Consider the following 24,637-nt stretch of genomic DNA (forward strand, 5'->3'; position numbering starts at 1 on the left):
CAACTAAGGGATAACTGCATCTATGCAAGCATTCAACTTGAGGTGACACTAAGGCAAAACACATGTGTAGCATTCTTTCATTTCATGGAGATATGTCACGGTCATTTAGCAAAATACTCATCTGATGCTGAAAAAACAGTCTATGCGTTTATCAGCTTTGGGCTGACAGGGACTAGTACTGACAGGGACTAGAAAGAGAAAGAGTATTTCTCCCATACTGGCTTCTTCATTGGCTCCCTGTTAAATCCAGCAACTGAATTTAAAATCCTGCTCTTCACATACAAAGTCTTAAATAATCAGGTCTTATAAGTGACCTTCTAGTGCCATATCACCTCATTAGAGAACTTCGCTGTCAGACTGTGGGCTTATTTGTGTTTTCCCATGATGCATTGAATGTCACCCTTTTCACTTATACTATGTGTTTATACAATTCTCTGTTCTCAATTTAATTATTAGTTATTATTAATCTCTGGCTCTGTACCACAGCGTGTCTTTGTCCTGTTTTCCTCCCCTCACCCCCAATTGGTCATGGCAGATGGCTGTCCCTCCCTAAGCCTGGCCTTGCCGGAGGTTTCTTCATGTTAAAAGGGAGGTTTTCCTTTCTACTGTTGCCAAAGCACTTGCTCATACCGGGTCATATGATTGTTGGGATTTTCTCTATGTTCTTTTTATCATTGTAGGGTCTTTGCCTTACAATATAAAGTGCCTTTAGGCAATTGTAGTTGTGATTTCATGCTATGTAAATAAAATTTAATTGAAATTTTCATACTGTTTCTATTCCTTCTCTGCGCAGAAGTCCATTTTGAATTAGCTTCTTTGAATCCGCTACTGACAGTTTTATCCAAATGAAATTCAAATGTGAGAACATTATCAATTCATTTACAACTAAACCATTCACAGGTTTTCTATTTTGTTCCCAGGTTGAAATGGGGAAAAAAAATCAACACGTGAGCCTTAAACTATGTTTTCTATATTCATGATTTTTTTTTAAATAAAATTACGTTATCCCTACAACTGCATACACACTGGAAGTGATTCACAGTGACGTGGCAACCAGGAAAGTAAAGGAAAATCTACAACTTCAAGTGACTATGGATGAAATAACTGCTGGCAATGCGAAGTGTGTGGGACCCAAGATAAATGTTTCTCAACTTCCAGGTGAGTCAACCAGTAAGAGTGAAAAATAAATGTTTGACATATGACCAGGTAGTAATATCTTCCACAGGATAACTAAGCACCTGGAGCCTGGAATGTATGCAAACAACAAGCCATCAGCTTCAAAGCAATGTGCGATAAACAAATTATTTCCAATCTATAGGCACCTTAGTTGGGTTATTTGGGACTTAATTGATGTTATGGGATTGAAATACAAGAAAATACAACAATGAAAAATGTCTGTACAGCTAATTGAAATGTAGTTAAGGGTTTTGGTAAGTACAGGCAGGTTTTAGTTGATGGCACTCAGACACATTACTGTTATGTTTAAAAAGACATTTGTTTCACTGAAGCATGAGTTTAATAATTTATACATGAAGCTGATCTAAGCATAAAAAGAATGGTGGTTAAAAGGGTGTATTAGGATGAGGTATAAGGTAAAATGGGGTGGAGTAGGATGCAAGTGGATTGGGGTTGCATGGGGGGTTCCCCACCTGGTCACACCTTGTTGCAATCTACTTGGGGGAGAACAGTGGTAAAACAGGGTACAAAACATTTATGGATGCTTCACATACATAAACAAAATAAGGCATATGTTTGCATCAACTGACAACAGCATAGTTTCAGAAAGAAAGAAAGAAAAAAAAATGTAACAATAGATTTTTTTGTTTGGTAGCAGTTGATAAACTATTTCATTGACAGCACATAGTGAAAACAAGAGTGAAATCGTAGGTATGATTGCGTTCTAAGTGCTATTTCTAGAGGTAGCCTTTCACTGAAGTAATACACAAATAGTAACTGTCGTATTAAAACAGGCAGCTGCTATGTCCTTGTCTGTAATATACACACAACAACTACTGAGTCTCAACCAAAATATCAAATGAAGAGATCAAATAAGAAAAACAATGGCCTTTTAGGAAATTGTCTATATAATAATAACGGCATTTAGAATAAAACTAATTAAAGAAATGTTACATGAGTCCTAAAAACTGGGTTATCACTTGCATCTGAATCCAACATTACAAACCAGTATTGCAGTTTGCTTCATCATGTTTAATGATGCAGTCTGAGTAGTTCAAGAAGGTCAAGTCACAGATTCAAAGATTTGGCCTTGGATTCAGGTTTGTTGTCCATGCGACAAGCACTTGATCAAATGAATGGTAGGCAGTTCAAGATTCATGCATGATGAGAGAATGACAGCTGACAGTCAAACAAGGCTTGGTATAAGATAGCGACAATACGGCAAAGACTGAGCAAAAACCATCCGCAAATTACTTGTTTTGATTTGACTAAACCTGCTGCAGAAACAAAAGGAACTCAATTCATAAAGACAATTTAGAATCACATCTACAGAGATATCAAGTATTTGATATTCTGTAAATGGATCAAACATGAAATAAAATGCAAGAAAAAAAAGAAAATATGACCATAAAATAAGAAAACTGGAATTAAAATTCATCCTGCTTGTCTTAAAACGGTGGCTTTCTGCATTAACAGCATTTGATCAAATGGAGAGCTTTTTACTTGTTGGTAATTATCTAATTAAACTAATTAAATTAACACACATTAGCTCCTTTATGTTGATAAAATAGACTCAATTTGACTTTAAAGTATTTCAAGCATAAAATTATGCAGTGTGTTTTTCTTTAAATCATTCAAAAGGCTTGTAAACAAACGTGATACAATATTTCTTTTAAAGCTGTCGTAGTGATCTGCAAAATTGGAAACAATATTGCTCTTGTATTGCAGTGTAGAGCTATAGGTAACTAGGTATAGGTAAGTCTCATGTGTGAGAAACTAGTCAGATTAGGTTATACGTGATTTTATTTGTATGCTGAGCTTACTTTATAATTACTGAATCCTTTCACATTACATAATAAAGAGCTTTTGAATTTGGACTGGCTGATATTCATCTAAAAAACCTACATTTAGCATTTTTTGTTGATATCAGCTGGTATTATCTCAGTTCTCTTTCTCCACAAATCCAGTAAATATATCTAATATAGTATAAACTTAGTAGTAGCATCCACATCTACGCAGTACATGAGCCAGTTATAAAAGTAAAAAATAGTAAAAATTAATTAAAAAACAGATTTTCAATTATCTTTCAGTTTATGAGCTATCGAAAGTAATTAAATTCACTGTGATAGAAGGTAAAGCTTATATGTCCTCTCCATCTTGGTTGTCTATTACCTATTCTGGGAGAGGTCTCTTCTCTTCTCAAGTTTGTGTAAGTTTTTTCTTATCTGTCCTCCTATCCCGTCTATTTCACTGTTTCTATTATTTTTACTTCATATTTTACCCCCCCCCCCCCCCCCCCCAGAAAAGAATAGAATAAGTAGCTGTTTCCACAGCTAGTTTCATAAAGTTTAATTTATTTTCTACTGAAGCCAGTGATGCTCATTAGTCACTGAAAACATTAAACATTAATTTAACTAGTATTACTTTCTGAGCACAGGTCTGGAACAAATCATCCACAATGATGATGATTTAGACAGATGTCTGTCAAGGAACATAATGTACACTGTTGTGCAAAAGTCTTGAACCACACCTCACTTCTTTATGTTTTGCTTCCATGGATCCAGATTTTCTTGTAATGTTTTTAAAATGGTCTTCAGCAATAGTTTTCCAGATTTTCTGAAGGTCTTTTTTAAAGTTTTTTGTTTTCTTGGAAAGTTAGCTGCATTTTCTCCAATTTTCAGAAAAAAAACACCAACAATGACACAGTTAGGCAAAAATAAATATTATATTATCTAAATATTATTATATATTTTCACCAACAGGGTGATTCCCAAAGAGCATTGGCAACAACCTGGACACAGGACCTGAGAGATACAGCTGGCCATTCAGTTCATCCATTTACAGTTCACCAAATACTCCTAAGGAAGGAAATGCTAAATTACACAAGAACTAGACTGAATGTCCTATGGAATGATGAATTCACATGTCTATAGCCAACTGTAAAACATGTTGGAGGCTCTGTTGTGAGTTGAGTCTGCATTTCAGCCAGAGTTTTCATTATGATAATGATCCAAACCACACTGCCAGCGCAGTAAAAGTATACCTGACAGAAAAACACTAAATGGATTATCAGCTACAGCTTAGCCTTGATCTGAACATTATTTAAGCAACATGGGATCATCTGAACAGAGAATGGAACAAAAGGCAGTCAAAATCCAAAGAGGAGGGTTTTTTTTAAAATGTCCTTTAGGAAGCCTGTAGAACTATTCCTGAAAACTACAGAGAAATTAAAAGAAAGCTTGCCTAAGATGGTTAAGTGCCTCTTGACAATAAATAAAGATGTTAATACAAAAATATTGGCTTTTTGTACAAACATCATTTTTGCCTTATACACCGTATTTATATATTTATAAGTATACTGATAAGTGGGATGCAAAAGTTTGTTAATAGTCATTACTTGCCGGTATAAATCTTTGGTTGTTACAATAAAAAATGTCAGTTAAATATATCATATAGGAGACACACACAGTGTTATTTGAGAAGTAAAATGAAGTTTATTGGATTTACAGAAAGTGTGCAATAATTGTTTAAACAAAATCAGGCAGGTGCATAAATTTGGGCACCACAAAAAAAATAAAATAAAATAAAATCAATATTTAGTAGATCTGCCTTTTGCAGAAATTACAGCCTTTAAACGCTTCCTGTAGGTTCCAATGAGAGTCTGGATTGTGGTTGAAGGTGTTTTGGACCATTCCTCTTTACAAAACATCTCTAGTTCATTCAGGTTTGATGGCTTCTGAGCATGGACAGCTCTCTTTAACTCACACCACAGATTTTCAAAAATATTCAGGTCTGGGGACTGAGATGGCCATTCCAGAACGTTGTACTTGTTCCTCTGCATGAATGCCTTAGTGGATTTTGAGCAGTGTTTCAGGTTGTTGTCTTATTGAAAGATCCAGCCCCGGCACAGCTTCAGCTTTGTCACCGATTTCTGGACATTGATCTCCAGAATCTGCTGATACTGAGTGGAATCCATGTGTCCCTCAACTTTGACAAGATTCCCAGTCCCTGCACTGGCCACACCACCATATTTTACTGTAGGTAGCAGGTGGTTTTTATTTTGGAATGCTGTGTTCTTTTTCCTCCATGCATAACGCCCCTTGTTATGCCCAAATAACTCAATTTTAGTTTCATCAGTCCACAGCACCTTATGCCAGAATGAAGCTGGTTTAGCATACCTCAAGCGGCTCTGTTTGTGCTGTGGGTGGAGAAAAGGCTTCCTCTGCACCACTCTCGCATACAGCAACTCCTTGTGTAAAGTGCGCCGAATGGTTGAACAATGCACGGTGACCCCATCTCCTGCAAGATGATGTTGTAGGCCTTTGGTGCTGATCTGTGGGTTAACTCTGACTGTTCTCACCATTCGTCGCTTCTGTCTATCTGAGATTTTTCTTGGTCTGCCACTTCGAGCCTTAACTTGAACTGAGCCTTTGGTCTTCCATTTTCTCAATATGTTCCTAACTGTGGAAACAGACAGCTTAAAGCTCTGAGAAAGCTTTCTGTATCCTTCCCCTAAACCAGACCTTCCCAAAGTGTGGCGCCCGCCCCCTAGGGGGCGCGCAGAGCCATGGCAGGGGGAGGGCGCGGGATGACAAGGGGGGGAAAAAAACAAAACGCTTGGACACTGCGAGCACGGGGCGCCTACAGAAACGCAAAGCAGGAGATGAAGCATAGCTGAATATGTTTCCAAACCAACTTCATTCTAAGCCAAAGACTAGAAAATATGGTGAAGCATATCTTCCCTTTGGTTTCACCTGCACAAGTGCCGAGGTAGGTCTCCCCTGCAGAATTGGTTTTCCCTTCGTCGGGAGCAGCGCTGGGCTGTTTAAATCACGGTCAAACAGTATCTCACATTCTTGATTTTTAGTTCACAAACACTTCTTGTATTGACTAACTACTCCTGACATTTTGGAGATATACATACTATACTATACTTTATACAGTAAAGTTACAGTGGGATACAAATAATATCAGGCAGATCCTGCCACGATTTGTTCCCTCGGTTCAAATCACGGACAAACAGTATCCCACAGCTGTTTATGTTTTTAAACCTATTTTGCACAGAGAGGCATCTTTTGAAAAATGCATTGATAGCAATGTTGAATATTATTACACAGGAGAAAAAAAAACAACTACACGTAAAATAATCACACCGTGACGCCTCTGCCTTTGTAAATGGAGGGACAGTAACTGCGTGTGTATGTAAGCGTGTAAAACCTGCAGACAGTAAGATTAACAGTATTTTGTCTCTATCTGCCATTCTGCAATTCATCTTCAATCTCCGTTTTCGGTGATTCCCAACGTCGTTTACGTGTGGACGAAACAGCTGCGTTTTCAAAAATACTCGTGTAGGTGCGGATGTAGCGTAAAAGAGTTAGTAGTTTATTTTCTTACTACCTGCAATTTATCGCAGATTACTTGTATTTGCTTAATTGTTTACTAAATGTTTGAGGTGTGAAAGAAACCGCAATGGAGCAAAATATGGGTGTGTGTGGTTGGAGGATGTGTGCGTGTGTGTGCGTGTACTCTTCAGAGAACATTAAAAGAGGAGGGAAACTTACAATTGACCCCCTTAAATACTCTTTCTCATTATTGGATTCACCTGTGTATGTAGGTCAGGGGTCACTGAGCTTACCAAGCCAATTTGAGTTCCAATAAATAGTTCTAAAGGTTTTGGAATCAATAAAATGACAACAGTGCCCAAATTTATGCACCTGCCTGATTTTGTTTAAACAATTATCGCACACTTTCTGTAAATCTAATAAACTTTATCTCACTCCTCAAATATCACTGTGTGTCTCCTATATGATATATTTAACTGACATTTTTTATTGTAACAACCAACGATTTATACAGGGAAATAATGACTATTAACAAGGTTGCCCAAACCTTTGCATCCCACTGTGTACTTATATACTGTATTTCAATGTATATGTCCACATGATTTAATATAAGACATTGCACCAATTTTTATCTACGTTTAAAATATGAAGAAATAAGGCAGGCTCAAGACCTTTGCAAAGTACTGCCTATCATTTCGGTGTAGATGGAAATCATGTGACACTACAGTCACAGGAATGTCATTTAACACCTCTATTTACGAGCACGCATACAGTCACATGGTACTAGCATGCACACTCTAATCCGCATGCTACGAGCTCAATATTCTCTGACGACTACTCGTGCCCACTGGCACCAGTTTTCTTGTAATGTTAACAAGTCTCTGCTGAACAATTAATATGAAATTAATGTGATCATTCCAGTCTAACCAAAGCTGTGGCAAAACACAGTGCTGATAAAAACACCTCTCAAAGGCTCAGGGAAGATACGAGATATGAGCACTATCGTGCCATGTCCCCAAATAGCACAAATGGCTATAGAGCAAGGACCTGATGCCAAGCAACACGATACACTGCTGGAACCAGGTTCTCAATCTGCATGACGCATGAATAGCTGGTGGACCAGATGCGTGTGTCCCAAACAAAACATTACACACTGCCAAAAAGATACATTCTCACAAGCAATTTCACTACATATACTGCTTACTGCTTAAACAAAAACAAACAAACAAAAGAAAATAAAACAAAACAGATAAGGGTGGTAATTTGTCATTCTGACATTGCTGATTGTTTCCTTCAACAATCACTATTTTACAATCTTTTTAATATAACTGTGTTCTGTGTAAAATGGATTTGCCCTAGCTTCTGGCATGATTCAAAACAAGTGGGCAATTTTAACAGAAAAATATTTTTGTTAGCAGTTAATTTAATCTTACTCACAAAAGGATGCTGAAAAATGTATTGGCTTAAATTTCTATACAGTTTGAAAATTGTGTTTGTCCGGTTTCCCTCATAGAATTGTGGCCAAATACATTTCCATATAGTAAACAGGGTAGATATTTGTTGGTGTATTAAAAAAGACAAATTTAGATTATTTGACTTTAATTTTAACTTTAATTTCTTTATACTTTGTGACCTAGATGTCAAGAAGTAAGACCGAGTATGTGAGGAAATTACTTGTTTTTGCAGTGTAAGCCATGTATGTTTTCTTTCTCACATACATACACACTGATAATGACACAAACAGGCAAGATGAGAGAGGTAGAGGAGGCATTACCCCATGAAGCTCCTTCAAAACGATAACAGGACAGAAACAGGGAGAGGATTATGTAAATTAGCACATTGTACAATATCATAACACACACACACACACACACTCTCATACACACCTCTCACACATACATAAAGAGGTCATCTGCTTTTGTAAGGTTAGTGTATGTGTATAGTGTTTGTGGTCAAGGCAAACGTTTTGGCACAGGAACAAATTTTGTGTTTCATACATTTTGCCATTTGTTTCAATGATATAGTGAAAAATAATCGCAATCATTTCATAAGCTTCAAAGAGTTCCTTGGCAAAAAACAAACAAACAATCAAATTCATGCAAAGAGACAGTACTTATAGTTATGACACCTCTTCTTTATAATTTCTCCAGTTTGCTGTGGCATGCTCAATATCAGCTTCTGGACCAAAACCTGAATAAAGGTGACTCAATCCTGCCTTATCAGTGCTCAGAGTTGATCAGTTTGTGAGCTTTTCGATTGTCCAGCCACTTCCAGTGAATAAGAAACAATTTGCTGAAATTATGTGAATCTGTACTTAGTGATAACTAAGTGGCTGAGAGAGCATCAAACTAACATTTTGGATCCATACCTAAGAGAATCTTTAAAAAAACAGGTAAACAAGCAAAACATGAAATGTAAATGATTGTTCTTCACTTAGAAACATGTAAAAATAATTAAATGAAAACTGAACCAGTACAGTATATAAAACACAGTTTTTGCCACTATCAAAACTTGACTGTAGCTATGACTGTATATTTGGCTAACCAAAGGTACGCACTATCATTTAAATTATATGTCATCTCTCAGTGTAGTGTGGTATTTGATGTATATTGCACATAACACACCAGATTCAGGATTAACAATATCTGTAAATGTCTCATTTTATCACAGAAAGACAGAAGCTGTGGAACTTACGAAAAAGCAAATGCCACCAGTGCCCCACTGACCACTATGAAGTCCAGGATGTTCCACAGGTCTCTGAAGTAGGATCCAGGATGAAGCAATAGCCCCAGGTCTACCATCTAAACCAAGAACAGGTAATTTATGTTCTTTTGCTTATTTTGTTTAACTTAAAATTACCTATTAAAATCAACTGTTATAAGGACTTTCTTCTGTTTATACTTTTGCTGATAATGAGTATCCACTATTACAATGGTAATAGTGTATGACAAAAAATAAAAAAATAACAAAAAAATGTTAGAGACAGCAGTGTAATCACTCTCGCTGGCAGAAGAGTAAGACAAAAGTCATGAACTGCAGATTTAAATGAATATTGAAATGCGATTAAATATGGTGTTAAATTCCTCACTGACAGAACACTGTCAGATTTAAATACTGTGGATTATACATATAAGAACCATAACACAGCAGATATACTGAGTGAACTGCACTGGTCACAGTGAGGTACATTCCTGCCTCAGTATCGTATTATAGTATTACTTATTTGGTTTCTGCAAGTAAAAACTGAAATGACTCACCAGTTTGCTTCTGATAAAATATAATGAAAACACATACTAAATACAGTGAACAATAGTGAATTTCAAATGGTATTAGTGTTTACCTTAATCACCATTTCAAAAGTGAAAACACCAGTAAAGGCATAGTCCAGATATTTGAGCACCTGTAAAAAGACTCGATTATTACTGACAAAGACAACAAAGTAGAAAAGAAACTGTAGATACTATTCTGAAATAGTTCTACTTGCGTAATAATCCAGTATATAATAATCTATCATAGATGTATGGCCCCATTTTTAGGCGCCACACACAGACAAAAAATATATATAAATGTATATAAAAAACCTGACTCAGGCAGAAGAAAAGATAAGAAAATATACTTCTCTCAGTTCTGTATGAGTACAGTGGGTATTGTATGTAGTTTTATTACTGTGTACTCTGTGTCTCACATTGTTGCGGGGTGCATTAGTCCAGACAGGGTCCTCTGCTGCCAGAGCAATACTGCTCATCGCAATGACAACCAGGATGGACATCTCAAAATAACGCAGAGTCACAATATAGTGACACAACCGCCTCACCCTGAGGAAAAAGAGGCCAAGAAAAAAGAAGTAAGTACTTGCTGTTGCTTCACTGTTCTTGTCCCTTCCCACACTCCAGCAGTGTTAAAATGCTATATACAACTGGTGCCTGTCAGCACTCATCTGTACCATGAGATTGGCTTTTAGTAAGACATGCAATATGTTCTTTTTTACAGATATGAAATAAAATACCACCCAAGAGCTACACTGGCTAACATTCACAGGATGTTGTGATGGCTCAGTGTGGTAGCACCTTATAACCATATGGAGGGAGGAAGCAGAGCTCAGAACTCACGGATTGGTCTGTCCAAAGATGAACATTGAACTGTAAGGCAGGATGGGTTTAGGCCCACTTGGGCCTAGATCCTCCAGGGTCTTCTCATTTATGGGCACTGTTTCACAATCAATACTGTTCACTGCAAAGAAAGATCATCAGACCGTGATAATGCTCATTAGTGGCACTGAATATCATCATCATCAAGATCACTATTTCTGTCATATAATGTGTTTCTCAGAGCAGCATTGAAAAATGAATACAATGTCTTTCAGCACCAACACGAGCGAGGGAATTATCTTCCACGGCACTGAAGGAACCCTGAAAATGCTGGCTAACGACAAATGTAAATTCTGCAAAAATATATAATTCATGTTGGCAAGAATGTCAATTGCAGGCAAGTAAAATTAACATTGAATCAGTGTGCAACTTTGCTACAACAATGCCGGACTCTAGAGCAGGGCGATATTACCAAAAATATTTATCACGATATACATTTGAAAATTTGCGATAACAATATAATTAACGATATAAGTGACGATATAACTGACACTAGGCAAAATACTTTACAACTCCACAACTTTATGCGTGCAAAAAAAAAAAAAATCAATTAAAAAAGCAGCTGTTTTTTATGTGCATTAAAGTTATATAAAAATTTAACAGTGCAAATGCAAAATCCTTGCTGACAGTTTAACCAAAAGGCATTTCCAGTGGAAATTGGCCGACATATCCTCAGCATAACCATATATATATTTAAAAAGAGGTTATACACACACAATACGGTAATATTATGTTGAAGCACAGTGCGTATCACTCCGTTCGTAGCTTAGCAAAGTCGTATTAAAACATTTTCCAGCACCGTGTACCACAAATAATCGTTTCGAATTCAGTAAACACAACCAGAATTCATACATAAGGCACATGGGATTATAAGGGGCACTGTCGATTTTCGGAAAACTCAAAGGATTGATTTTAAGTGTGCCATATTTTCCAAAAAACATGGTAATAACGACGGCCCGCTAGCATGCGCTACCAAAAATAGTGCTTTGTTGTGTATCTGACGGACGAAAGCTAAAACAGTGCGACACCACTGAAGTTGCAACATAGAACCAATTCTGTTTCATCCGTTTCATTCACCGATCCGCTTTCGCCCTTCTCATTCTCTGTTGCCGGCACGCTTTTTCTGCCATTTGCGTATGAAAACAAAGGCACTGCGCATGCGGGTTTTACCCATATTCTATCACGATATTTCATTTTCTTATTGTTGCCTGACATTATGACATTGTTGCCCGGTATTACCGTGAACGGTATGGCCCAGCCCTACCGGACTCTGCAGTTTTTTCTGGTCCCCACCCAAACTGGACCATGTGTGAGATATTTGGCATGTTCTCCCAAAATTGCTGACTGTCTAAAACCAATTTGAGCTTTATTGATGACTGGAAAAGTTTCTCTGGAAAAACTGGTCTTAGGAACGATTACATCCATTTCACTTTGGATGTAGCAGCCTGCCCTCCCCCCCAAAAAAACAACAACAACAAAACAAAAAAACAAAAAATAACAAATATCACATAACAAAAAAAAAAAAAGACTGTACAGAGTTGGGACCCGGAAGCAGAGTTGCAGAGTTACACACACCTCTCTGCAGCTTCTCTCCTCTTGTTACCACATTTAACAAACCATGTTATCAACTCCATCCCCATAGACACTATCTGCTCACAGGCCACCAAAAACAAACCAAACATCAGCAAAAAATAAATGATTTAAACATTTAAAAAAAAATCACAAAAAAGTAACAATATACTATTCAAAACTGCAATGAAAAAAAAACTGTTGTGGATTAACATCAGATATCTCTCTTCTAAGTCCATGTTAGTAAATTAATTAATAATTCATCAACATATTGATTTACTCTGCTTTACATAAACTGGGTTACAGCAGGATGATTATGTTAGTTTAAATGAATTAACATGCCTGACTAATACTAACTGATAGCACAGGCTGGGGTGAGGGAGTGACAGCAATCTCCACTACTCCACCTTAACCATACATCAGAGTTTTAATTAATTTTTAAAGCCTGACACTTAGCCTCGTGCATCCTGACTGGAAAACTCGAAAATCTGTTTTTAGTTGTTGTCTATCTATTGTCCGCCTGGTCCACACTCAGAGTTCATATCTGATTCTATCTGATTTCTATCTGTCTTTCTCCAGCTGATCTTCAGTAATTGCTTCCTACAACTCAAAGATGTCATGCCATTGCGACATATATCTTAATTTTAAATATGATCAACCTATATCTATTAATGGGCTACGTACCAAAGGCCTTTAAGCTGGGAGTAACTCAACCATTACTTAAAAGGCCATCACTTTATCCAGCTAGGGGCCAATTTCCAACCTTCCTTTTAATCTCAAAAAATCTTTAAGTAGTTGTAAAACGGATAACTGATCATCTTTAGAGAAATTGTTTATTTGAAGAGTTTCACTCAGGTTTCAGAATTCATCACAGTACAAAAAAGCATTAGTAGGGGTTATAAATGATCTTCTCATGGCCTCTGGCAGTGGCACGTCTCTGTGCTTGTCCCACTGCTCAGTGCAGAATTCGATACTGTTGACCACAATATTTTGTTACAGAAATTAGAGCATACCATAGAAATTAAAGGCTGCGGTGGTGTCAGTCACATGTAACAGGCTCAGAATTTTTCATTTAAATATATAGTCCTCTTCAAGCATTAAGTTTATTTCTGGAGTTACTCAGGGTTCCATGCCAGGACCAATATGGTTTACATTATGCATGCTTCCCTTAGGGAGTATCATTAGAAAGCATATACACACACTGCTGCTGTGCAATTTTATCTTTCTGTCTTAGGTGCACCAGCGCAAAAATTAGGTGCACCTAAATTTTTCAACCACATCACTTAACAACGCAACTTTAGATGTTCATTTTTTTTAAAAATTGCTGTCCTTACTGACAATATTAATTTGTAAATGATTAACTAACAGTCTTGTCAACACAACGTTCTTTATTTGGAGCACATTTCTACAAGGAAGATAAATTACCGTATTTTTTGGACCATAAGACACACCGGATTATGAACTTTAGTCAACTCATTCTTCTTGCTTCCTCCACTTCTATACCATTGATTCATGAATGTTGAATTCTCTCGCAGCTGCTTTATTCTCATGTTCTACTTAGTGACTGATAAGAGTTTGAAATCCGCTTTGTAAGCATGTCTCTTAACAGGTGCCATTTTTGGGGTGCACAATAAACAGAATATAGTAATATTATGTTGAAGCACAGTACGTATTAATCTGCGACGCTCCTGACTACAGTAGCCGTAATGCTCCAACAACGTAGGATTTTTTTTTGTCGAACCATTGAGAAATTAGGTTGTATTTCCGACCAAATTGGTCGCATTCTAGAGCCCTGTATAGCGTCAAATCAATCATAGAGCACTCCACTCTTGGCCTGCTGCCTTATATGTGGTTTTTAGGTTATTTAAAGATAGAATGGAAGGCAAAGCCTTCAGTTTTTAGGCCCCTCTTCTCTGGAACCAGCTCCTAGTTTGGCTTCGGGTGACAGAAACTCTTTCTACTTTGATGATTAGGCTTAAAACTTTACTTTTTGAAAAAGCTTGTAGTTATTAGATTACCCTAAACCCTCCCTTAGTTATACAGGGAGTGCAGAATTATTAGGCAAATGAGTATTTTGTCCACATCATCCTCTTCATGCATGTTGTCTTACTCCAAGGTGTATAGGCTCGAAAGCCTACTACCAATAAAGCATATTAGGTGATGTGCATCTCTGTAATGAGAAGGGGTGTGGTCTAATGACATCAGCACCCTATATCAGGTGTGCATAATTATTAGGCAACGTCCTTCCCTTTGGCAAAATGGGTCAAAAGAAGGACTTGACAGGCTCAGAAAAGTCAAAAATAGTGAGATATCTTGCAGAGGGATGCAGCAGTCTCAAAATTGCAAAGTTTCTGAAGCGTGATCATCGAACAATCAAGCGTTTCATTCAAAATAGTCAACAGGTTCGCAAGAAGCGTGTGGAAAAACCAAGGCGCAAAATAACTGCCCATGAACTGAGAAAAGTCAAGCGTGCAGCTGCCAAGATGCCACTTGCCACCAGTTTGGCCATATTTCAGAGCTGCAACATCACTGGAGTGCCCAAAAGCACAAGGTGTGCAATACTCAGAGACATGGCCAAGTTAAGAAAGGCTGAAAGACGACCACCACTGAACAAGACACACAAGCTGAAACGTCAAGACTGGGCCAAGAAATATCTCAAGACTGATTTTTCTCAGGGTCCAGTAACCATCACAGTGGCAGATATCCAAGAAAGGGTCTCCAGTATGAAGAGTTGGACAGCACCAGGGCCCGACATGGTTCACGCCTACTGGCTGAAGAAGCTGACTGCACTCCACGAGCGTCTGGCAGCACAAATGAACCAGCTGCTAGTTAACGAAAGACACCCGGAATGGCTAACTGAAGGCCGGACGGTCCTGATCCCCAAGGACCCCAAGAAGGGACCGGTCCCCTCCAACTACCGACCAATAACCTGCCTCAGTACTACATGGAAGCTCCTGTCAGGCATCATATCGGCTAAGATGAACAGGCACATGGGTCAATACATGAGCGGGACACAGAAAGGAATTGGCAAGAATACCAGAGGTGCAAAACACCAGCTACTGGTAGACAGAACAATCAGCCGAGACTGCAAGACCAGACTGACCAACCTGTGCACTGCCTGGATTGATTACAAGAAGGCCTATGACTCAATGCCCCACAGCTGGATACTGGAATGCCTAGAATTGTACAAGATCAATGGGACCCTAAGAGCCTTCATCTGGAACTCAATGGGGATGTGGCGTACAACACTAGAGGCCAACTCCAAGCCCATAGCACAAGTCACCATCAAGTGCGGGAGCTACCAAGGAGATGCTCTGTCCCCACTGTTGTTCTGCATAGGCCTGAACCCCCTCAGTGAGATCATTAACAAGACTGGCTACGGATACCGACTACGGAACGGAGCAGTTGTCAGCCACCTCCTGTACATGGATGACATCAAGCTGTATGCCAAGAGTGAACGAGACATCGATTCACTGATCCACACTACCAGGCTATACAGCAATGACATTGGAATGTCGTTCGGACTGGAGAAGTGTAGTCGGATGGTAACAAAGAGAGGGAAGGTAGTCAGAACTGAGGGGATTGAACTACCAGAAGGCAACATTGCAGACATAGAGGACAGTTACAAGTACTTGGGGATCCCGCAGGCGAATGGGAACCATGAAGAGGCCGCTAGAAAGGCTGCAACCACCAAGTACCTGCAGAGGGTCAGGCAAGTCCTGAGGAGTCAGCTGAATGGTAAGAACAAGATCCGGGCCATCAACACATACGCCCTGCCCGTGATCAGGTACCCTGCTGGGGTAATAAGCTGGCCAAAGGAGGAGATAGAAGCCACTGACATAAAGACAAGAAAGCTCCTGACCATGCATGGAGGGTTTCACCCCAAGTCCAGCACCCTGAGGCTGTACGCTAAGCGGAAGGAAGGGGGCCGGGGACTGGTGAGTGTCAGCACCACAGTCCAGGATGAGACAAGGAACATCCAAGAATACATTGGGAAGATGGCCCCAACTGACCAAGTGCTCAGTGAATACCTCAGGCAGCAGAAACCCAAGAAAGAGGAGGGAGACGAGGAACCATCATGGAAGGACAGGCCCCTGCACGGTATGTACCACCGGCAGATAGAGGAGGTGGCTGATATCCAGAAATCCTACCAGTGGCTGGACAAAGCTGGACTGAAAGACAGCACAGAGGCACTAATCATGGCAGCACAAGAACAAGCTCTGAGTACAAGATCCATAGAGGCTGGGGTCTATCACACCAGGCAAGACCCCAGGTGCAGGCTGTGTAAAGATGCCCCAGAGACTATCCAGCACATAACAGCAGGGTGCAAGATGCTAGCAGGCAAGGCATACATGGAACGCCATAACCAAGTGGCCGGCATAGTGTACAGGAACATCTGTGCCGAGTATAACCTAGAAGTCCCGAGGTCAAAATGGGAGATGCCCCCAAGGGTGGTGGAGAATGACCGAGCTAAGATCCTGTGGGACTTCCAGATACAGACGGACAAAATGGTGGTGGCTAACCAACCGGACATAGTGGTGGTAGACAAACAGAAGAAGACGGCCGTAGTGATCGATGTAGCGGTTCCGAATGACAGCAATATCAGGAAGAAGGAACACGAGAAGCTGGAGAAATACCAAGGGCTCAGAGAAGAGCTCGAGAGGATGTGGAGGGTGAAGGTAACGGTGGTCCCCGTGGTAATCGGAGCACTAGGTGCGGTGACTCCCAAGCTAGGCGAGTGGCTCCAGCAGATCCCGGGAAAAACATCGGAGATCTCTGTCCAGAAGAGCGCAGTCCTGGGAACAGCTAAGATACTGCGCAGGACCCTCAAGCTCCCAGGCCTCTGGTAGAGGACCCGAGCTTGAAGGATAAACCGCCCGCAGGGGCGTGCTGGGTGTTTTATACATATATATATATATATATATGTATGTATATATATATATATATATATATATATATATATATATATATATATATATATATATATATATATATATATATGTCTACGTTTTGAGGTTTAAGAAGGTTTTTACCACAGACCTAGCTCAGCGGAGGGACAGCAGCAATCTCACATGGCTGAAGATCGCTACTGCCCTTGATCCCAGGTTTAAAGACCTTAAATGCCTTTCCAAAGATGAAAGAAGAGAGGTGTGGGCATCAGTACATGACCTTCTGATGTCAGAGACGGATGCACACCAACCATCTGCTCAGACAACAGAGGAACTCTCACCAAAGAAGAGCAAGATGTCCATCTGCTTGCTGGGTTCTCCTAATTCAGATACAGAGGAAGAGGATGATGCTATAGACTGCTGTCTGAATCTGTACAAAGCAGAGCCCAAAATTGACATAGGAGAGTGTCCACTACAGTGGTGGTTAAAGAGAGAAGGAGCACATGCCAGGCTGGCACCTATTGCACGCAATTACCTGTCAACCCCTGCAACTACAGTGCCTTGTGAGAGATTATTCTCACTCTCAGGTCACATCATTCAAAAGAAGCGTGCTTCTTTGTCATCAGACAATGTAAACAGAATAGTCTGCCTCAGTAACTGGCTGAGTGCAAAGAAGGACTAAGCCAGATCGCTCCTTTGAAGTGAAAAATGTTCAACATTCTGGGTTTTCAGCCGTGTCTTTTTGTGTTTTAAATACTGAGTTTTGTGGACCCTTTATTGTTATAATATTCACTTTAACCTGTAGGCCTGGGTTCGGTCACTGTTGATGGCCTTAAAGGTTTTTTGTAAGTTTTCACTGTGTTAAAGATTGATGAAAACTATTAAAATTCTCTTTGAATTTCAGCATACATTCTTTGTGTTTATTCAGCATTTACTTAATTGTGTTGCATAAATGTCTGTTACAATCTTAAAATATAAAGAATAAAAAAATGTAATTGGAGCCTGGCTATTAATCAAGTAATTGTGATTAATCGCAATTAATGACAGAAAATTGTGAGATTAGTTAGTTAATTTTTTTAAATCTATTGACAGCACTAAAAAATACATCACCTGGATCACCTGTTGAGAAAGAAAAGAGAAAACAAGCAAAAAAAGAGAGCAATATAATAAACAACATCATCGCGATGATCTATGTGAATATAACAGTAAATACTAAATATTGAATATTATTGCAGCACATAGGATTGACAGCGCACAGTGTGCTTTGAGGTAGAGGCCAAAAAGGGTGTAGTTTGTGTCTGTGAGCACCCGTGTGTACACCTGTGAGCATGAGCGCGCTTGTATTTAAAAGGTTCCTTCATGTAATGATCTGCTAGAGGGTGTGGGGGGCCATAGCCCCATCCTCCAGGGCATGAAGCAGGTATGGAGGAGATCCAGGCTCCAGACATCCAGAGGCCCTCAGAGCACAAGAGACCGAGGAAGATCAATGTAGGGGCAACCATGCCACTCTCCTGGAAAGAGCTGAGGAGAGCCCCAGATGAGGAGTCACTCAGCAGCCACGGAGCAGAAGCCAGGGGGGGTTGCAGTGACGGGCTCGTGAGCTCCGCCGGCAGCCAGCTGTGCCAGCGTGGCCGAACCCCAGGCCTAGAGGCTGAGGGTACCCCACCCCCGAAGGGGCCTGAGCGAGCCCCAGGCTCCAGGCCCCAACAAGCAGCCACCAGGAGTGAGCCGGTGCGTGCCTGGACGTCCATCCCCGGACACAAAGAACCACCAATGCGTCTGTCACTGGCAGGGGGAGTGGTGGGGGAAGATAGGCCTCTATACCTTGGAGGGCTTGAGATGTCCCTGAGCTTCTGTATGTTATTGTAGGATCTATCCCCCTACAATATAAAACTCCTTGAGGTAACACTTGTTGTGATTTGGCTCTATATAAATAAAAGCAAACTGAATTTAAAGTTGAGTTTCTTTTTCTCGTGTATGATACCAAGTGTACTGCGTATCACACTATTTTAGAGTTCTTCACTAAAACAAAAAGAAATCAGCTAAATACCCACGTTAATTTATTTGTTCACATTTCAGATTTCTTTTCATTTCATTTTCTGGCTTATTTCTTGTCTCTTTAACACTCAAAATCAGTGACAAGAGTTAAGAAAGAATATGTAGCTAATATCCTTCAACTGTGAAAACTAAACCATTTCATTGTGGGCTCCTCCTGTGCAACAAAACTACTTCCAAGAGAGCTTCAAGCCATAAAGAGCCAGAGCTAATATTAATTTCAAAGACACAACCCCTGGAAGAGCTACATCTGACAGGGACTTTTGTTTAGTTTCCTGGGGATGTTGTGGTATTTTTAAAATCAGATTTAAAAGCCCACAAAGAACCATACAAAATTAGCATTGGTAACAACTGAACTAAACTTAATCATATACAGTGGCTTGCAAAAGTATTCGGCCCCCTTGAACTTTTCCACATTTTGTCACATTACAGCCACAAACATGAATCAATTTTATTGGAATTCCACGTGAAAGACCAATACAAAGCTGTGTACACATGAGAAGTGGAACGAAAATCATACATGATTCCAAACATTTTTTACAAGTAAATAACTGAAAAGTGAGGTGTTTGTAATTATTCAGCCCCCTTTGGTCTGAGTGCAGTCAGTTGCCCATAGACAGCTGCTCTGTGACAGCCTCAGAGGTTGTCTAAGAGAATATTGGGAGCAACAACACCATGAAGTCCAAAGAACACACCAGACAGGTCAGGGATAAAATTATTGAGAAATTGAAAGCAGGCTTAGGCTACAAAAAGATTTCCTAAGCCTTGAACATCCCATGGAGCACTTTTCAAGCGATCATTCAGAAATGGAAGGAGTATGGCACAACTGTAAGCCTACCAAGACAAGGCCGTCCACCTAAACTCACAGGACGAACAAGGAGAGCACTGATCAAAAATGCAGCTAAGAGGCCCATGGTGACTCTGGACGAGCTGCAGAGATCTACAGCTCAGATGGGGGAATCTGTCCATAGGACAACTATTAGTCATGCACTGCACAAAGTTGGCCTTTATGGAAGAGGGGCAAGAAGAAAGCCGTTGTTAACAGAAAACCATAAGAAGTCCTGTTTGCAGTTTGCCACAAGCCATGTGGGGGACACAGCAAACATGTGGAAGAAGATGCTCTGGTCAGATGAGACCAAAATGGAACGTTTTGGCCACAATGCAAAACGTTATGTGTGGTGGAAAACTAACATTGCACATCACTCTGAACACACCATCCCCACTGTCAAATATGGTGGTGGCAGCATCATGCTCTGGGGGTGCGTCTCTTCAGCAGGGACAGGGAAGCTGGTCAGAGTTGATGGGAAGATGGATGGAGCCAAATACAGGGCAATCTTGGAAGAAAACCTCTTGGAGTCTGCAACAGACTTGAGACTGGGGCGGAGGTGTCCGGTGCCATGATGGCACCGGTTCTGACATAAACGGTAGTAACCAGACCGAAAAGCAGCGCACATTTCGGTGCTTTATTTCGGTGCTTTTTTTCCCTGAGCTGTGATACACTTTAGATTCTAGCCAATCATTTTACGTTTCCGAGGATAGTAGGCGGGGCCAGGTACGTACGTTCTGTTAGAGCAGAGCTACAGATTAAAAATGTCCAAGGCAAAGCGGTCAAAAGTCTGGCTGTACTTCATAGCAAAATATGCAAACTCAGCAGCCTGCAACAAGTGCTTTAAGCTGATACTGTGATACTGTCAAAGGAGGTAACACCTCAAATCCGATGAAACACCTGGCAACGCATAGTGTTTTTTTTAAAAGCCCAGAAATGCGCCGTATTTGATAGCTTGCTGCGAGACCTCGCACCGAGCGCATCTACTGCGGGCGGGTTGCCTGTTATGCAACATCCCCCAAAAACACGAAGAGGAGAGTCCTGGCCCCTAGCCCTGCCAGTGTAGCAGAAATGATGACGGATGATGGTGGCAGCAGCCGTTCTTCTCTGCGTGAGTAGCTAATTTACGTTGAGTAGGCTAACCACGTTATTACATTAATGCATGTAAGGTGAACTAGCAAACATCATCATAGCTACATGCGGCTGTCTTCTTGTTTGATGGCAGATACTCCCTTCACCCTGGCTAAAAAGGCTAAAATGACCAAAGAAAAAGTGGAAAACAGTTAAACATGAGAGGTTTAGGACAAAGTTTGTGTTTTTTCCATTGTTTAAGCACTGCTTCCAGCCAAGAGTGATACCATATATGCCCCATAGCTGCAGAAAAGGCTAACATTGTTATATTTTTACAAAAAACAGCTGAACATGAGAGGTTTTTGGACCAATTTTGTGTTCTCCATTCTTTAAGCACCGGTTTGAGCACCGTTTGAGCACCGGCACCGTTTCAAAAGTACCGATTTGGCACCGGTATCGGATAAAACCTAAACGATACCCATCCCTAGCTGTAATTGCAGCAAAAGGTGGTTCCACAAAGTAAAGACTCAGGGGGCTGAATAATTACGCACACCTCACTTTTCAGTTATTTATTTGTAAAAAATGTTTGGAATCATGTATGATTTTCGTTCCACTTCTCACGTGTACACCACTTTGTATTGGTCTTTCACGTGGAATTCCAATAAAACTGATTCATGTTTGTGGCTGTAATGTGACAAAATATAGAAAAGTTTAAGGGGGCCGAATAGTTTTGCAAGCCACTGTATATGTTAATAGGTTAGGTACTGACTTTGTATTAGGGTGGTCTCTCCAGGTGGGGAGGTGATAGTCACAGGAGGAATCTGGATGGAGGTTTGCCTAGTTCGTCTGACATTCCTCTGGTTATCTGAGTCTTCTATATGGTCAGGAGGCCAGCTAGTGCCCCCAGAGCCTTGCTGGGGGGTGATAGCCAAGGACTCACCCTCTGAATCGCCAAACCTGTGCCAAAAGAAGAGATATAATCTTAGTTCCTCTACTGTGTACTGTGTAATGTTGTGACTTCTGCAGGAATTGTTCCTTGTTCTGGTTGAGACTCAAGGAAACTCTGGTTCACACATTATGCCTATAACTAGGCATAATGTGTCCATGTAATTCACCTTTATTACTGAGAAAAGGGGGTGTCTGCCTTTTTATTATTTTTTCCCACAATAGAATAGAACACCTCTTTATTGAATTATTTTAAATTATGTGTGCTCCATGCCAACTGTGCCAATAAAATATAAATAGTAAGACAGCAGGAATTAATAATAAACAGGAGAAATATATAAAATTAAAGGGAATATATACAAACTAGTAGAATATATTTCAAACAAGAGAGACGTACATTGGAAAACAAAGTGCTTGGAAGTAGTGCAAAGAACTTGGTCTAACTAGAGTCTGTGTGTGGGTGGCTCGAGTGATGAGGGTTACTCAAACCATGGCTCATATTGGTGAGGTGAGTTGTCAGGGGCAGAGTGAGATGAGTGGTCAGGGGCAGAGTGTGAGCTGATAGTGTTTGTTATCAGGCCGAATTGCCCAGGGAAGAAGCAGGTTGTGAGTCTGGAGGTGTGGGACCTGTGCCGACCAGAGGGCAGCGGGTTAAACAAATGGTCCTGTTTTTTTTTTTTTTTGATACAAGAAGATCCGGTGATGGCCTCCAGGGGTAGCAGAGGGTAGCCAATTTTTGGAGCAGAGTTAATTACCCTCATTTTCATTGTAGATATGAAATATTATAAATTTATCGTTGAACACTTATAGGTAACCTCCTTGGGCTCAAATTCCAAGCTCCAGCCTTTTTATAGTGTCACTGTGTAGTTGAAATCAAATAGTGAACAGAACAACAGTATTACCATATGTAACCATAGTTTTTACCTCTGACTATGGGTCTTCTCTCTGTCATTAGATTCTGTGGAGTGTCCCCTGGATCCGTGAATGCGATGCCTTCTTCTCTCTCCACTGGCACCACTGCCTCCTCTGGAATTCCTATCTCCATTCCTGTTAGACAAATGTCCATCTTTGTGGCGAGATCTTCGCTCTCCCCTCCCTCCACTACTCACTGTCCCGTTGCCACCTCGGGACTGCCGGTGTGAATGATGATGGTGGTGATCTCTCTCGCCTACGTTCCCCCAACCTCCACTGTCATCCACTGAACACTGATGGCGGTGCTTCCTGCCTCCCTCCCGGCTGTGGGACCTCTCACTCTTCCCCCGTTTGTCCCGGCTGCTGTCATGGTTTTTGGAGCGGCTGTGATGGATGTGATGTCTCCCATTATCATTAGTTTCCTGTTTTCGTTCTCTGTCTCGGTGGTAGTGCTGATGGCGGGGCTGGTGAGGCACAGGGGGAGGTGGGTCCGAGGCAGTGTCAGCCTCCTCTGACAAGCAAGTCTTCTTGTGGTGGTGCTGGCTGCTGCCACTGTGGGGCTCAACAACCAACGGCCGGTCAAGGTGAGTCTTCATGTCTGGCCGCATGTGTAGGGCTGACGCTATGTGCAGTCGCTCTTCTGAAGTTAGCTCACTGTACAGCGCCTCACAGCTTGCGTGGTTCTGTTTTCTCAGTTGGCTGGCCCTTTGTTCCCACACCGACATCGTCTTCACTGACCTCTGCTGCTCCTTACTAGAGAATGGAAAAAGAAGACAAATTATAACCACTGTAACATTAATTTTACAACCTAAAATAGTGTATATATTCTGAATCATCAACATCAACTTTTAAACCAATGCAATAGTCACAATAATCTGTAAGTTCAGCAAATGACAAAACCAATTCCAATGGACAGGTAGAGTATCCATTGTGACAAATTCAGTATGTATGCATTTTATAATTCATAGCACATAAAATTAGCTGTATACGCTATTCAGTGTTGGGAAGGTTACTTTTAAAATGTATTACACTACAGATTACAGAATACATGCACCAAAATGTATTTTATAACGTATTCCGTTACATTACTCAATGAGAGTAAAGTATTCTGAATACTTTGGATTGCTTAATATATTGTCATGCTTTTTTACAACTACATGAATGTACTATTGCTGTGTGATTTTTTACTATTACTGAAGGTTACTTGCCATACCAATACTAACTAGATTTTTAAATGTTAATATAAAACTATTCTGCGCGTATATAAAACAGGTCCGCGGTTCTGAACCGTAGTAAAGGGACCTCTGGCTAATACGTCAGGTTCATGTCGGGCTCGTAGCCGAAAACTAGCTTTACTTTGTTGTCTGGGTCAACTTTGCTAGCGAGAGATAGAGAGAGGCGCTGAAAAGCTGGAACTTATTGTTTTGGAAGAAAATACGAACACAGTGTACAGTTGAGTCTTAATTGCTTACTTAAAACTGGGCTTGTCAGGCACTCTTTTTTGGCTGCAGCAGTTTTTATTATATTTACATGCTTCCATCTCCCGTTTCTGTTCGGTGACAACTTGTACTTTCGACTCTCCTTTTTCTCCCTCCCTCGCTCACAGACACATAACGGGTATGACAGTCCATTCTCCCTGCAGCACGGACTACACTGCCCATGACGCTACACATTCTTTAGGGCTATGCCTCAAACACTCTGCCT

At 40.5% G+C, this 24,637-nt stretch overlaps 1 protein-coding gene across 1 annotated transcript in view; it reads right to left on the reverse strand.

Moving 5' to 3' along the window:
• The window catches only part of LOC146562171 (voltage-dependent N-type calcium channel subunit alpha-1B-like), a 349,202-nt gene that overhangs the window by 151,606 nt on the left and 172,959 nt on the right, over positions 1-24,637 (reverse strand). Inside the window, exons 20-25 of the mRNA XM_085293681.1 lie at positions 22,946-23,686; positions 21,846-22,033; positions 10,628-10,748; positions 10,204-10,333; positions 9,859-9,918; positions 9,213-9,319 (exon numbers count right to left, since the gene is read on the reverse strand). Coding sequence (XP_085149807.1) covers positions 9,213-9,319; positions 9,859-9,918; positions 10,204-10,333; positions 10,628-10,748; positions 21,846-22,033; positions 22,946-23,686 — 1,347 coding nt within the window. The remainder of the gene's footprint in view (positions 1-9,212; positions 9,320-9,858; positions 9,919-10,203; positions 10,334-10,627; positions 10,749-21,845; positions 22,034-22,945; positions 23,687-24,637) is intronic.

The sequence above is a fragment of the Mchenga conophoros genome, linkage group LG12 (assembly GCF_057382185.1).
Source record: "Mchenga conophoros isolate Kocher_MC1m ecotype Shallow Benthic linkage group LG12, M_conophoros_male_GT1.1, whole genome shotgun sequence".
NCBI classification, from domain to species: domain Eukaryota; kingdom Metazoa; phylum Chordata; class Actinopteri; order Cichliformes; family Cichlidae; genus Mchenga; species Mchenga conophoros.